Source organism: Lithobates pipiens, unplaced genomic scaffold (genome assembly GCF_037356315.1).
Source record: "Lithobates pipiens isolate NorthernLeopardFrog02 unplaced genomic scaffold, aLitPip1_a1.2 Scaffold_13, whole genome shotgun sequence".
In the NCBI taxonomy this organism is placed as follows: domain Eukaryota; kingdom Metazoa; phylum Chordata; class Amphibia; order Anura; family Ranidae; genus Lithobates; species Lithobates pipiens.
Window position 1 is genome coordinate 168,455,388 of NW_027507718.1, and position 16,955 is coordinate 168,472,342.

The window sequence follows — 16,955 nt, forward strand, 5'->3', positions numbered from 1 at the left end:
GAGCTTAGTTCTTTCACTTTAATAAATTTTCTAATTGATGCTGTGCCTTACACGCTTTATGACAGGTTGCTGGACAAGTATTCTTATCCATACGGTTTTCTGTGAACTCAATAGACCAGGGTTGAGTAATGCTCATTTTGATCTTTGAATGTTAAAGTAGAATTCCTGTCAAAACCCAACTACTCTTAAAAATGCTCCCTCCTCAGACAAAAACGCCCCCCAATCAAACACCTATTCTGACTAACCTGTGTAAGGAAGATCTGTATACTTGCCTATTATCAGGCTGCTCCAGTCTAACCATGCTGCCTGTTTTTCAGGCAGGGCCAGCTGCAGAGGAAAGAAGAGGGTGTGACAGTGGCTGGTGGTTCCCTCTGAGCAGTTACACCACCTACAGGCTCCTATGGCCCATCTGTTGGTGCACCCTCCTCTCCCTTGCAGCACTGCTGAATGACAGGGGAGTCGAATCACATGATAAGACTAAAAATAAAGTATACATATATCTTTCTTGGGGCGGGGAGCAAGGGTATGTTTGAATGGGGTATGGTTATACCGGCTGCAATCGAGACCCCTAGGGGTTGCTCTAATGGGCAGGGCTGGGGGGGGAGGGGGGTGAGTCTTCGAACACGTGCTGTTGGCATTGGGATGGTGACGGGGAGTAGGTTGGGATGGGGGGTGGTGCTGGGGGGAGGAAGCGGCTCCCTCCCCCCTTGCCCCCCCCCCCATCCCAGAGCATATTAGCCACCGGAGTCGATGGGTAGGTGGAATATAATCTCATGGAATGTGAGGGGCCTGGGAGATCCTAAGAAAAGGGGGTCCGTGATGTTGGAGATGGAGGAGGGGACCTGGCCTCTTTTTTCTACAGGAGACCCATCTAACTCCAACTACGGCCCCTCACCTACACAATCGGAGTTTCCAGGCATACTATCACTCCTTCTACTCATCGTACTCCCGTGGTGTGAGTGTGCTAGTTTGGAGGGGTACAGATTTTCTATGTAAAGAGTCCCAGATTGATGGGGAGGGGAGATTTATTTTCTTATACTGTCTGATTGATGGGCAAGAATATGTCTTGGCCAACATCTATATACCCCCCCCCCCCTTTTAAATTGGAGGTTATACATAAATTCCTCATGTTTAGCCTGGGTAAACCAGGGGTCCCATGGATAATAGCTGGAGACTTTAATGAAACTATGGATAAGAGCCTGGACAGATTTCCCTGCCCAGTGGGGAACAGAACCGGCTGATTACATGAATTCCTGCTGGAAGTTGGACTAAAGGACATTTGGCGTATACGACATCCCCAGGATAGGCAGTACTCTTGTTTCTCTAGTACTCATCAGACGTTATCGAGAATAGATATGGGCCTGGGGAATAAGGAGGCATCAGGGCTGGTGGCAGATATAGTATAGGAGGCACGTGGGATTTCAGATCATTCCCCCTTAGTGATAACCTTGAATACGGGAGAGAGTGCCCCACGGGGAGAGTGGAGAATAAACCCCGCTTGGCTAGAATTAATTGATAACTCTAACCTTCTAGGGGTACAGATAGGGGAATTTCTTCAAATTAATAGAGGGACAGCGGCCCCGGAATTGTCTGGGACTCTCTAAAAGCCTTTCTTAGAGGAATACTTATACAGAAAATTGCAATAACTAAAAAAGAAGCTCGAGAGCAAGAGAAAGAAATCAGAAATGATGTTATTCATGCTGAGAGAGCGTTCGTGGAGGACCCATCGCCAGGCAAACAACAGGCCTGGGTGAACTGCCAACAGATATATAAAATGGCCCTCTTAAAGAAGGCAGAAAACCAGCGTATCTTTCAACGCCAATATTATTTTGGTGAAGGAGAGAGGGTGGGTCGAGTCCTTTCTCTATTGGTTCAATCTAATGGCCCCTCTACTGTAATACAAGTAATTAAAACACAAAATGGAGACCTTGTCTCCAGACCCCCTGAGATTATGAAGGTACTTAAGGATTATTATAGAAAATTATATAAATCGACCATACAGGAACATAGACGCTTGGCCACTAACTTTTTACATCAAACAGATATCCCTATGCTCTCAGATCAGGATAAATTGAATCTAGATCTGCCATTAACGATGGAAGAACTAAAAAGCGCAATGACCAGTATGCCCAACCATAAATCCCCTGGCCCTGATGGGCTCCCAGTAGAAGTCTACAAGCGCTACAGCGAACAGCTGATGCCGGCACTATTGGAAACATTAAACCATGCATTAGAAACGGGAGAGCTTCCTGAATCAATGCTAGAGGCCAATATCACTTTAATCCTAAAGGAGGGGAAGGATCAACAAGAGGTTTCATCATATCGGCCGATATCCCTGCTATGCTCAGACGTAAAAATTTTAGCTAAAGCCTTAGCAACTCGTTTAAATAACTACATCCATAAATTAATACATCCAGATCAGTCCGGGTTTATCCTGGGCAGAACAACTAGTACTAATATTAGGAGGGTTTTTTTAAATCTACAAATACCTAGAGATAATGAAGGTCCAGGTGCCATACTGGCTTTGGACGCTACTAAAGCCTTTGACAGCCTGGAGTGGGGTTACCTCTGGGGGGTTTTGGAACGCTTTGGCTTTGGCCCCTTATTTATTCAATGGGTAAAGTTACTCTATGGGGGACCGAGGGCAAAGATTAAAATGGGGACCTTACTTTCCTATACATTTCATTTAGAAAGAGGAACGAGACAGGGGTGTCCGTTGTCCCCCCTCCTGTTCGTATTGGCTATGGAACCCCTGGCTGTGCTGGCGAGATCACGCCCGGACATCCAGGGATTCCGGCGCGGACCGGAGGAGGAGAAAATGGCCCTATTTGCAGACGACGTCCTGTTTTTTATTGGGGATACGGGCTCTACCCTGAACAATGTAGTGCAGTTGATGGAGGAATTCGGACAACAATCAGGCTTGGTTATTAACTGGAGCAAATCAGCCCTTATGCCATTGTCGGGGTCTGGAGGTCCAATGCTATCTACGGTTTTGGGATTGGAAATGGTGCCTAAGTTAAAATACCTGGGTATTTGGATCTCTAGAGATATAAACCAGTATGTTGAGGAGAATCTAGTACCATTACTGGCGAAGCTGAAGCAAAAGGTTGATAACTGGTGTCGCCTCCCCCCTGTCTGTGGCTGGCCGCTGCAATCTAGTAAAAATGATTTGGCAGCCACAGATTCTATATATTTTTCATAATTCCCCAATCTGGATTAACCAGAAGTGGTTTACCAGACTGGAGGTGCTGATCCGTGAGTTAATATGGAGGAGGAGACAGCCTCGTATTCGACTACAGACGTTGCAGCTTTCTGCAGAAAAGGGAGGAGTAGCGATACCACACCTAAGAACATACTTTTTGTCAGCCCAGCTCCAGCATTTTACTGGGGCTGGGCTTGAAGGAGGTGGTTGCCCAAACCATAAATTGATGATCGATAAAGCATACCATAAAACATTAGCTGAAGTTTTGGAGGCCAATTCATTTGCTTGTAGGTGTCCTACTAATGTATTGGCGAGGAGAGTATGGCAGACAACCAAGCAACTCTTGGACTATGAGGGAGTGACTGAGTATACACCCTTATGGAACAATGGAGACCTGGCCGAATTAAACAGTATAAGTAGGCCATTAGAGTGGGAGAGAAGGGGGATCACTAGATTAGTGCACCTTTACCAGGGGAGCCTTATGAAATCTTTTGAAGCCCTTCGGCAGGAATTTGGTATTTCCAATAGAACGTTCTATATATACTTACAAGTGAGACACGGGATACAAGCACAGTATCGTACACTTACCATTGAGAGGATAAAGACCCCCCTACTCCAGGAATTTCTCGATCGAAGGCAAACAAAGGGCCAGATCTCTAGGCTATATACAAAACTTAAGGATAAAGTGTTGAAAGGAGAGGGCCCCGATAAGAGTAGAAGGGGATGGGAGGCAGATTTGGGACCACTCAAGTGTGAACAATGGGATGAGACCCTAGCACAGGGGAACTTGGTATCTATTTCCCCATCACAGCGTATGTCCCATAAACTTTTTATATATAGGGCATACTATACCCCTAAAAAAATGTGGAAAATAAGTAGAAAATCTAACGGTAATTGCCCCAGATGTGGGGCATTAGGGGATCTTCTCCATATGGTATGGAAGTGCCCAAAATTGTATCAGTATTGGCTAGAAATTGTACACAGAATCAACAGGATTTTCAACACCACCTTGAAACCGGAAGCTAAGACTTGTCTATTAGGGATTATGGAAGGGGGTAGAATGCCCGCTGCAACAAAGACATCTATACTGAGGTGCCTATACCAGGCCAGACGCCTAATTGCGTTGAACTGGCAGGCGAGTCCCCCAGTACTACAAGCATGGGTAAACGCCATAAATTCCATAATTTGGTGTGAACGAGCAATGTTTATTAGACAAAATAATATAAAAAAATTTGGGGCGTTATGGAATCCATGGTTGAGAGATATGGGTTACCCCCTGGATGAGATAATGGATGATAGGACTTAGCGAGTATTTACTCGGTCCGGGCTTGGTGTGGTTTGAAAATCCGATGATGTCCCCCGTCCTTGTCCCCGAAGGGATTTGCCATCTTCCTAGCCGGCCAGCCTGAATTGGTCTGGCCGGAGCCGGTAGCACGTGTTCGAGGAATGGGGTTTTGGGGGGGGGGGGGGAAGCTTAGTAGGCGGGTTAGGGAAATTAGTATGGGTTACATGATTATGTCTGCGTTTTTTGATAAATTCTATGATGCAAGAATTTGTATTTTTTGCTGTTTTATATGATAATTTTTTATAATCATGTCGTATGTAAAAGAAAAATCTTTTTCAATAAAGAGTATTTAAATTAAAAAAATACATATATCTTTCTTACATAGGTTAATGAAGGGGGGGGGAAGGGGGGTGCATTTTTACAAGCTCTAGTTTTATAAATCAGGCCCCAAACTCACTGTGTTTGTAAGATGCGTGTGGTGTGCCACCAATAATGAACATGCTTCTCTCAAGGAAGATTCATTCACATATGGTGTGAGAAACACGCCTTTCCCGCAATATGTTCTAGTGAAAACTGGCACATAGAGTAGTGAGATTTTGCGAGGAATTCTACTTTAATTTTCATGGTTTCACTGTAAAATTTATTTTGTGTGTACCAGTTATACTTTGCACTTGCTAATGGCTTCGGCCATGTCCAACTACCCACACATGTAGAATATATTGAAAAAGTAACTTCACTTTTGTCGTGGAAAAAAAATTCTTGCAATGTATACTGCAAGAATTAACCACTTCAATGCAGGGCACTTTCTCCCCTTGTTGCCCAGGCAAATTTTCAGCTTTCTGCGTTGTCGCATTTTAAACGACAATTGTGCAGTCATGCAACACTGTACCCAAACAACATTTTTACCATTGCTTGCTTAACCACTACCAATACCAGGCACTTATATACCTTCCTGCCTAAGCCAATTTTCACCTTTCTGCGCTGTTGCTGTTTAAATTACAATTGCGCGCTCATGCTACACTGGACCAAAACAGAATTTTTATAATTTTGTTCCCACAAATAGAGCTTTCTTTTGGTGGTATTTGATCACCTCTGCAGTTTTTTTTTTTTTTTTTTTTTTGTTTAGCAAAAAATAAAAAGAAGTTTTGCTTTTGTTTCGGTTATAAAATTTTGTAAATATGTACTTTTTCTCCTTCACTGATGGGCACTGATAAGGTGGCACCAACGATGGTCACTGGTAGGTGGCACTGATGGGCATTCATGGGTGGCACTGGTGTGCACTGATAGGTGACACAAAGGCTGCAAAGATGGGTACTTATGGGTGGGCACTGCTGGGCATGATACGTGGCACTGATAGGCATCCCTGATTGCCATTTCTCTGGTGATCTGGGGGGCATATCTGGTGGTCCAGTATGGATGGCCATCCTGGTGGTCCTGGGCAGGATCTGAGGGGGGGGCTGTGCTGATAAACAGCCCCCCGCCGTCAGGAGAGCCGCCGATCAGCTCTCCTCTACTCGCGACTGTCGGAGGCTCTTTACCGATATTGGTGTAGTGGTGTGTCAGACTGACACACTGCACCACTCGCCGCGATGCGCACCCCCACGGGCACGTGCGGCTGTTATCCTGCAGGACATCGTATGACGCCCAGTCAGGATAACTGAACCACCGCCCGGCCATCATTCTGCTATAGGCCAGGCGGTAGGTGGTTACCCCCCTTCCTGACCTGGCCATTTTTTGCAATACGGCACTGTATCACTTTAACCGACAATTGCACGGCCGTGCAACGTAGTACCCAAACAAAATTTATGTATTTTCTCTTTCTCCACAAATAGAGCTTTGTTTTAGTGGCATTTGATCACCACTTGGGTTATTTTTTTTTGCGCTATAAACAAAAGAGCGACAATATCGCGTTTCGGCCTTGTCCCTTGCACAAAAGATTTCTCCAGATTCTCAAAATCTTTTGATATTATGGGATTCTCTAAATCTTTTGATATTATGTAGTGTAGATGAGATTTTTAAAAAGTCTTTGCAATTTTATATTCAGGAACATTATTCTGATATTGTTCAACAATTTTTAGAAGCAGATTTTTTTCATGGATTGGTAAACCCCTGCCCCTCTTTATTTCTGAGACACTCTGAATTTCTAAATGCTCTTTTTTATACCCAATGTTATAAACCTGTTGCCAATTAAGCTAATGAGTTGCAAAATATTCTTCCAACTCTTCCTGCTTAGTACCACTTACTTTGTCACCTTTTTGTTGCCCTCTCAACTTTTATGAGATGTGCTGCTGCCATAACATTTTAAAACTACCGTATTTATTGTGTATAACACACGCCAGCGTATAACACGCACCCTAAGTTTAGGAGGGAATTTTAAAGAAAGAAAGAAAAAAATAAAAAAATGTACAAAAAAAAAAAACTTACATTTAAATGCCCATCAATGCAGCCTTGTCAGTCATTTGCAGCCTTGTCAGTTTCTTTTGCAGGTTTCCCCATTTAAAAATGGCGCCACCGAGATACAGAGTGGATGTCCTGTGTATCTCGGCGGTGCTCAGTAGTTCTCAGCTATTTCTGGCCGCACTCGGCCATTTTCGGCCGTTCTCTGCGGCTTCCGAAAGCCTCAGAGAATGGCCAAAAATAGCTGACAGCGGCTGGAAAAGGCTGAAAATAGCCGAAAGCTGCCGAGACCGGCAGAAAAGGCAGAAGAGTTCGCAATCGGCGGGTGATCTGCGTATAACACGCGTGTTATACGCTAATACGGTACCTTATTTTCTCTTAAAATGGTAGTTTCTCAGTTTAAACAATTTGATACGTTTTCAGTTTTGAATAAAATATGAGATTCGCAAATCATTGCATTTTGTTTTTATGTCGATTTTTCACCGCGTCCCAACCTTTTTGGAATTGGGGCGGTAGTTTCCCCGGTTGGGCAACTTGATTGGTATGGTTTCCTTCTCCCCCCTCCATTAGAGATAATCAGATATAGAACTGAAAACTTCACACAACTTTATAAATCTAGTGCTAAAATAATATATCTGAAGGAGACATTAAACATTAAAGTAGAACTTAGGGCAATTTTTTTCTCATTTTGGATAGAGTAAGGGAGGTCACTGGTGAGAAAAAAAAAAATGCTCCAGGTTGGTACACCCATTATTTTCTCTCAAAATTACGAAGGAGGTGCTGGTCAGACTTGCAACAGAGAAAGAATCAACTATAAAAAGTGGATGGCAAACTCCAAAACCTTTATTGAACAATAATCCACAGATAAAACATCACAGCACCAGACCTAAGGAAGACGTGTTGACATGTTTCACGTTAAGAAGTGCTTACTCATAACCATCCTTATATTGAGGGAACAGTCAATGAGGGCTCTGTCTATTTGTTACAGTAGTTCGGGTGGATCCTGGACCTTCAGAAATCGTTTTTGGAACAGACTTATCATTGGGAGTATTGGGAGTCTAGTTTTGGACACAGCTAAGGCTAGAATACTCCTTCCACAAAAGCTTTAGACTCTCTGGTCTCAAGTTCAAACTTATCAGTCCAGCATTTGTCCAACTCTCTGCTCTGGGCCTCACGGTAGCTTCCTTTGAGGCACTCCCTTTTGCCAACAAAGATGCTTACTTTACACCTTTTCACAGCATTAGTGATTTCAATGCTATGTGGGGCCACTGCACTGCCAACCTTGCTGTGCTCCTGTGGCATCCCTACTGTAGGATTCTTAGAGGACCTCCTGTTGACAGAACAGTCAATTAAGGCTGTGTCTGACTGCATTCATTACAGCGTTTGAGGCAGTCCCCTGTAACCAGTTTTACTCCTAACATCTGCAAAACATTTGGTCACCATGAGACAAGTCCGTTCTCCTTGGTGGCACAGGAATCAGGCACTTATGTCAGGGAAGTATTTCTTTCCAGTCTTTTGAAAGATTCCCGCGGTGGACACTAGCCTGCTGGACTAGAAAAATTAGATCTCCCTGCAACTTTGGCTGCACTGTGGACTTTGGTCCCTTGTCTACTTCTAAAGTAGACAAGGGACCAAAGTCCACAGCGCAGCAAAAGGTGCAGGGAGATCTCATCAGTAAGTGTTATGCCTATAAAGTACATCATCCAAAAACTTTTCCAAATGCGATTCCTACAATGCTGAATGAATGAGATATTTGTATAGCGCACAACGCAAACTGAATCGCCTCAAAGCTAAGAAGTCTACTGCCTGCAAGATCTATCATGAAAGTGGAAGGCATACTTCAGTTGATGCAAATTGAAAAAGGAGTCTCATTGTCTGACAAATCCTCTCCTTCCTGCAGCTGGGAGTGGACTAACGTTTGGCTCAGAACACCATGTATGGTTTCTGCCCTAACCAGAGACCACTGTCTTCTCACTCCTTGATCAAGACATTTTTACAGGGTGTGTCCCATTAGCTCCCCTCTCTGTTCCTTTGTGAACAAGTGGGACATAGTTTTAGGATTCTTTCTGTGCTTATAAAAAAAGAAAAAAAAAAAAAAAAAAGTGTTTGAACTGGAGCTTTGCCATTCACCTCCACCAGGACATTGGTTTTCTGTCCCTCTGTGCAGTTACAGCTCATTAAAAAGGAAAAATCTCTCCATGTTTGGACGTGGTTTGGGCTGTGGAGTCTTTTAGCCAATGCTTCTTTTGCAAAGACTGATTCCCTTTTTGTCATTCCAGATGGGTTCCATCCTTTCCTGACAGGCAAACTACTAAACCTGAGTGCTTCTTGGGCTTTCCGGTACTAAACAATGTTGCCCAAATTTGCACGGCTGCCACCTGGTCTGTTTGCATGTTCTATAGGTTCTACCAGATGTTTTGGCCTTGTCTGATGACCGCTTACATAGTTAGTCAGGTTGAAAAAACAAAAACAAAACACAAGGCCATCTAGTTCAACCATAAAAATAAGTAAATAAAAAAATAATATTATTAAGCTACATGATTAAAAAGGTATTTCAGAGGATTCTCTGAACTTCAGGAAGCCAATAATTCTGTGTTTTAATTTGCCTGTTAGCATCATGCTGGTAGGAGGGATTATCTTGGGCTGGCCTACAATTTCTGTTGGCCAATGTCTAATCACCGTGTAGGCAGCAGTAAAACCTGAAGGTTAAAGTATGTATCACTCAATGCCCTCAAGGAGTACACATTACCTAACTTTTACCAGGTCTTTAACTAGTCCTAAAAAAAAAAAAATATATAATAATATATAAATTATATTATAATATATATATATATAGCATCTGGAAAGTATTCACTTTTTCCACATTTTGTGAAGTTACAGCCTTATTTCAAAATGGAATAAACTCATTTTCCTCAAAATTCTACAAATAATATACATAAGTATTCACAGCCTTTGCCATGACACTCAAAATTGAACTCCGGTACATCCGGTTTCCACCGATCATCCTTGAGATGTTTCTACAACTTGATTGGAGTCCACCTACGGTAAATTCAGTTAATTGGACACGATTTGGAAAGGGGCACACCTGTCTATATAAGGTCCCACAGTTAACAGTGCAGGTCAGAGCACAGCCCAAGCCATGAAGTCCAAGGAATTGCCTGTTGATCTCCGAAAGAGGATTGCATCGAGGCACAGATCTGGGGATCTGGGTTTGGAACCACCAGGACTCTTCCTAGAGCAGACTGCCCCAGCCAAACTGAGTGATTGGGGGAGACGGGACTTAGTCACGGAGGTGACCAAGAACCAGATGATCACTCTGACAGAGCTCCAGCGTTTCTTTGTGGAGAGAGGAGAACCAGAAGAAGAACAACCATCTCTACAGCACTCCGCCAATTAGGAATTTGCAATAGAGTGGCCAGACAGAAGCCACACCGCAATAAGAGGCACATGAGAGCCCACCTGGAGTTTGCCAAAAGGCACCTGAAGGACTCTCAGACCATGATAAACAAATATCTCTTCTGTCTGATGGAACAAAGATTAAAATATTTGGTCTGAATGGCAATCATGTCTGGAGGAAACCAATCACTGCTCATCACCTGTCCAATACTATCCCTACAGTGAAGCACAGTAGTGGCTGCATCATGCTGTGGGGATGTTTTTAGCGGCAGGTACTGGAAGAATAGTCAGGTTTGATGGAAAGATGACTGCAGCAATGTGCAGAAACATCCTTGATGAAAACCTGCTCCAAAAGCGCTCTGGACCTCATACTGTGTAAAAGGTTAATCTTCCAAACAGTACAACCCTAAGCACACATCCAAGATGGCACATTAGTGGCTACAGGGCAACAGAAACTACCCAAAAATAGGAGTGCCAAGCTTGTAGCATCATTCTCAAAAAGGCTTAAGACTGCAAGTTGTGCCAAAGGTGCTTCAACAAAGTATTGAGCAAAGACCGTAAATACTTACGTACATGTGATTTTGTTTGTTTTTTTATTTTTAATAAATTTGCAAAGGATGTCAAACTTATTTCAGGTTGTCATTATGGGGTATTGTTTGTAGAACTTGAGGAAAATTAATTTAATATAATTTTGGAATAAGGCTGTTAAATAACAAAATTGTGGAAAAATTGAAGCGCTGTGAATACTTTCTGGATGCACTATATGACAGCTTATTAGTTGTTAGATGTGGCTTTTTTTCCTGGTGATCCTGCCAGTAATACACTGGTGACAATGATCACCCTGTGTACTGTAACTACAGAGGAGCAGCGCTGTCACCATAGGACCGAAAATCCTACTACAACAGACATTTCCCCCTTCTACATCTCCTTAACATAGGGGAGGAGGGTGTTCTGTAGCTTATAGCAGAGAGTTGGACAGGATTGAAAGTTTAGGACCACACTGCAGAGTGCATAGGAAAGGACTGGATTTTTGGTAGGATCAACCAGCATTTGTTTTTCACTTAACAGATATTGTATAACAATAACCTTCATATACATGAATATGAAAAAATATCCCCCCCTTGGCTTTTTACCCATTTTGTTACATTACAGCCTTTAGTTCAATGTTTTTTTTAATCTGAATTATATGTGATGGATTAGAACACAATAGTCTAAGTTAGTGAAGTAACATTTTAAAAATATATACATAAAACTATTTTAGAAATAAAAAAACTGATACTTGGCATGTGCATATGTACTTACCCCCTTTGTTATGAAGCCCATAAAAAGCTCTGGTGCAATCAATTACCTTCAGAAGTCACATAATTAGTGAAATGTCCACCACCCATGTGCAATGATCTGTCATTGCATACACACACACACACACACACCTTTTTGAAAGGCCCCGGAGGCTGCAACACCTAAGCAAGAGGCACCACTAACCAAACACTGCCATGAAGACCAGGGAACTCTCCAAACAAGTAAGGGGCAATGTTGTTGAGAAGTACAAGTCAGGGTTAGGTTATAAGCAAAAAAAAATAAATATCCAAATCTTTGATGATCCCTAGGAGCACCATCAAATCTATCATGGGAGGAAGGAAGGGGCCACACACCAAAACTCATGGATCCACGGAGAGAGGCAGCACAGAGACCTAAGGTAACCCTGGAGGAGCTGCAGAGTTTCACAGCAGAGACTGGAGTATCTGTACATAGGACAACAATAAGCTGCAGGCTCCAAAGAGTTGGGCTTTAGGGCAGAGTGGCCAGAAGAAATTCATTACTTTCAGCAAAAAAAAAAAAAATCAAAATGGCACATTTAGGGCCAGTTGACACCAAATGCAGTTCTGTGCAGTTCCGTTTTTTTTCTGCACCAATGAAGTCAGTTTCTGCACCAAAAACTGACTGCATGGTGTGAACTAGAGCCATTGGAATATATATAAAACACTGTGCACACTTTAGTGCAGAAAAAAAGCACACAGAACTGAACGGAACTGCATCTTGTGAACTAGCCATTTGAGTTTGCGAAAAGGCATGCAGGAGACTCCCAAAATGTATAGAGGAAGGGTGCTCTGATCTGATGAGACTAAAATTGAACTGGCAATCAAATAACACTATGGCCCCTTTCACACTGAGGCATTTTTCAGGCGCTACAGTGCTAAAAATAGCACCTGAAAAAAGTGTCTCCTTTCACTCCGGTGTGAAAGTCGGAGGGCTTTCACACTGGAGCGGTGCGCTAGCAGGATGGTAAAAAAAAGTCCTGCTAGCAGAATCTTTGGAGTGGTGAAGGAGCAGTGTATTCACCGCTCCTACCCATTGAAATCATTGGGGCAGCTCCGCTATACCGCCAGCAAAGCGCCCGCATCGCCCCAGTGTGAAAGGGGCCCATGTCTGGCTCAAACCAAACACATCACCCAAAGAACACCATCTACACAGTGAAACATGGTGGTGGCAGCATCATGCTGTGGGGATGTTTTTCAGCAGCCAGGACTGGGAAACTGGTCAGAGTTGAGGGAAAGATGGATGGTGCTAAATACAGGGATATTCTTGAGCAAAACCTGTACCACTCTGTGTGTGATTTGAGGCTAGGACGGAGGTTCACCTTCCAGCAGGACAATGACCCCAAACACACTGCTAAAGCAACACTTGAGTGGTTTAAGGGGAAACATGTAAATGTGTTGGAACGGCCTAGACAAAGCCCAAACCTCAATCCAATAGAAAATCTGTGGTCAGACTTAAAGATTGCTGTTCACAAGTGCAAACCATCCAACTTGAAGGACCTGGAGCAGTTTTGCAAGGAGGAATGGGCAAAAATCCCAGTGATAAGATGGGGCAAGCTGTGACAGAGTGACTTGGAGCTGTGACAGCCACAAAAGGTGGCTCTACAAATGTATTGACTTTAGGGGGATGAAGAGTTATGCACATGAAATTTTTCTGTTATTTTGTCCTGTTTGTTTTTTGCTTCACAATAAAAAAAACAATCTTCAAATATTGTGGACATGTTATATAAATTTAATTATGCAAATCCTCAAACAATCCATGTTAATTCCAGGTTGTGAGGCAAAAAAACAAGTAAAATGCCAAGGGGGTAAATACTTTTGCAAGGCACTGTATTTAACCAACCAAAATTTATCAAAAAGAAGAATTTATTGCAAGAGGAGATTACATGCATATCTTGCAGTTCTGCTATATGCAACAAAAGGGATAAAAAACATCCAGTTGGTCCAGTCCAGTACCTCAGTGATCAATGAGTTGCCACTCACAATGCAGACAAAAACAAACATATACCTTTTTTGCCACTGTGTACTAGTATTGTAGTGTACTGCAGTGTAGTTATGTTGACCTCTACTGAATTAGTATATTGGGGAGCCATTTAAAATGCGTGCAGTTGTACGTGCCTTGAACAACGTACGCTCCCTACTGCAAAGCAGTGTAAGGTGGTGTATATATTGGCTCTACTGTATAAAGAACAAATCACATCTTAGAAAAATGTTACAGTATAAATTCATAAAACAAAATTATGCTATCCTGTCACAGTTCGTGACTTGTATACTTAAAATAAATAAAAACACACCTTTTCCACTATCTGATGTAGCATCTTTGGCTTTCCTGTTCTGACTTGGCGATTTCTCGTTTTCCTGAATGGAAAAAATAAAATAAAAAAGTTAATATATTTAACCACATTCTAAAAAATACTACAAAAAACTGATTGCATCAATTGGGTGATGTCCAGAAAAGTTTCCATTAGTTAAGTACATTTTTGCTGGTAAATAACAGTTACCTAGAAGGAAGTGAAAGGCACATCTAAAATAACAAACAAACAAAAGGCTCATAGCAGCAAAAAGGGTCGCTGGTTTGAATCCCGACTATGACAGCATCTGCCTGGAGTTTACATGTTCTCCCTGTGTGGGTTTCCTTTGGGTACTCCGGTTTCCCCCCACACTCTAAAGACGTGCTGGTAGGTTAATCAGATCCTGTTTAAATTGGCCCTAGTATGTGTATGAATGTGTGCTAGGGACCTTAGGTTGTAAGCTGCTTGAAGGTAGGGATTGACGTACCATATATATGTAAAACGCTGCATAAATTGACTACGCTATACAAGTACCTGAAATAAATACCTCTGGCCCAACTTCTGTAAAAGTGCACAATAAGTATCACTGAATGCAGAGGGGATGGTTGTAAACCATAAAGCACATCTAAACTCAAAAGCAAAATAAACCTTCATATTGCAGCTCAACAATCCTTACATGTGTTGGCTGCATTGGTTTTCTTATTTTATCTTTATTCATTTATATAGTTTTTTTCTTTACGTATTATTTTTTTAACTTTCCTTAACAGAGCAAACTTTCTAGCAAAAGTGTCAGAGGGTTGAGACAAACCATTTAAAAGAACCCCTTACGTAGTTTAACTACGTGCCGCCCAAGGACGCCCATGAATGTCGAGTTGCAGTAGTTATACCAGGATGATGTAGCTACAGGCAATATTCCAGAATTGTTGTTTTCAGCCGGTGATTCTCTTTTTTTGTAAAGGCGATCCCTCCCACTGCCTTCCTGGGCTTTCCTGTCCCACCAGAGAACCTGGTGTCATGGACAGGTGGTTCCGCTGACAAACCATAAAGTGATCGCAGAGGACCAGAAGGTCCCTCATGATCTCAATGGTATAGAAAACGATGAGCATTTTTATAATTTCTGATTTCCCGGATGTAAACAGCGTCATTTTTCAACACTTAAGCCCCGGACAATTTGGCTGCCTAAAGACCAGAGGACTTTTTACAATTTGGCACTGCACTGCTTTAACTGGTAACTGGGTGGTCAAGCAATGTTGGACCCAAACTAAATTTGCATCCTTTTGTTCAGGCAAATAGAGCGTTCTTTTGATGGTATTTGGATTGCCTCTGCCATGTTTATTTTTTGCAATATAAAAATGGAAAAAGACCGAAAATTTTGAAAATAAATGATATTTTCTACTTGTTATAAGAAAAATCCAATAAACTCAATATTAGTCATACATTTAGGCTAAAATTTATTCAGCCACATGTCTCCGGGGAAAAAAAATAAATAAATAAAAAAAGTCAATAAGTGTATATTTATTGGTTTGTGCAAAAGTTATAGCGCCTACAAACTAGGGTACATTTTCTGGAAATTACATAGCTTTTAGTTTATGACTAATTTCTTGAGGTGCTAAAATGGCAGGGCAGTACAACCCCCCAATATTTTTTTGCAAGAAAATTACTTTGAACCCCCAAACATTATATTTTTTTAAAGCAAAGGCCCTACAGATTAAAATGGTGGGCGTTTCATTTTTTGTTCCACACAGTATTTGCGTAGCAATTTTTCAAACGCATTTTTTTGGGGGAGAAAACACACTTTTTCATTTTAATGCACTAAAACACACTATATTGCCCAAATGTTTGATGAAATAAAAGAGATGATCTTAGGCCAAGCACATTGATACCAAACACAACATGCTTTAAAATTGCGCACAAACGTGCAGCTGCTACATACTACATACATATTTAAAAGCCTTTACAGGTTAATACTTTGGATTTACAGAGGAGGTCGACTGCTAAAATGACTGCCCTGGATCCGACCTTCGCGGTGATGCTTCATATGCATGGTGCAAATGCTGTTTACAAAGGACGCCAGACCGACGCTTGCATTTGACTTTGCGCGAGAATAGGGGTGCTGCTTTTTTTTTTTTCTAGTATTATTTATTTTGCTTTTTTTATTTTTAAAACTGTTCCTTCCACTTTTTTTTTTTAAATATTTTTTATTGTTATCTCAAGGAATGTAAATATCCCCTATGATAGCAATAGATAGTGACAGGTACTCTTTTTTGAAAAAAATAAAATAAAAATTGCGGTCTATTAGACCATAGATCTCTCCTCTGCCCTCAAAGCATTTGACCACACAAAGATTGGTGTGATGAAATGCTTTCCCAATTTTCCACTGGCGCTGTTTACATTTGGTGAAATCGAAGTCATGAAATGCTTGTAGCGTCCGGTTTCTTAGACCATAGAGATAATTGGAGCCGTTTTGGTCTCTGATCAGCTCTATGGTCAGCTGGCGGAACCACCGGCTGCATTCTCAGGTTCCCTGTTGGGACAGGAGAGCCTGAGAAAACCATGGAAGACTGGGGGAGGGGGGACATTCCCTCCTACTGCTTGTAAAAACAGTTCAGAAGCCAAGTAGCCGCTAGGATTGCTTTTATATGAAAGCCGAACGCTGGCTGAAAAGAATGATACCAAGAGGATACATAAACCCGCAGGCATCATTCTGGTATAACCACTCAAAGTCCAGCAACATACCAGTACATTGCTGGTCCTTGTTGGGCGTATACTGTAATTTTTTTTTCATGCAGCCTGTGGGCTTAACGAAAAAAAAATTGGTGGGTAAGCCCACCATTAGATTACCTTCTTCATGCACCCACTTCTAACGATGGGCATACATGCACCATTTGTTTTTTTAACTGTGATGGTGAAATAGCCTTCTACAGCGAGAGCGACCATTTGTATGTGGACAATTTTTTTCCTAGCGATCTTTGTTGCTCCAGTGAGCCCATCCACCACACAGAACACACCGATGGAACAGTTAACCCCTTGATTGCCCCCCTATCATTTATACATTGATTAGTGCATTC

At 42.1% G+C, this 16,955-nt stretch overlaps 1 protein-coding gene across 1 annotated transcript in view; it reads right to left on the reverse strand.

Moving 5' to 3' along the window:
* The window catches only part of FZR1 (fizzy and cell division cycle 20 related 1), a 119,393-nt gene that overhangs the window by 72,880 nt on the left and 29,558 nt on the right, over nt 1–16,955 (reverse strand). Inside the window, exon 4 of the mRNA XM_077475825.1 lies at nt 13,891–13,954. Within this exon, the coding sequence (XP_077331951.1) occupies nt 13,891–13,954 (64 nt within the window). The remainder of the gene's footprint in view (nt 1–13,890; nt 13,955–16,955) is intronic.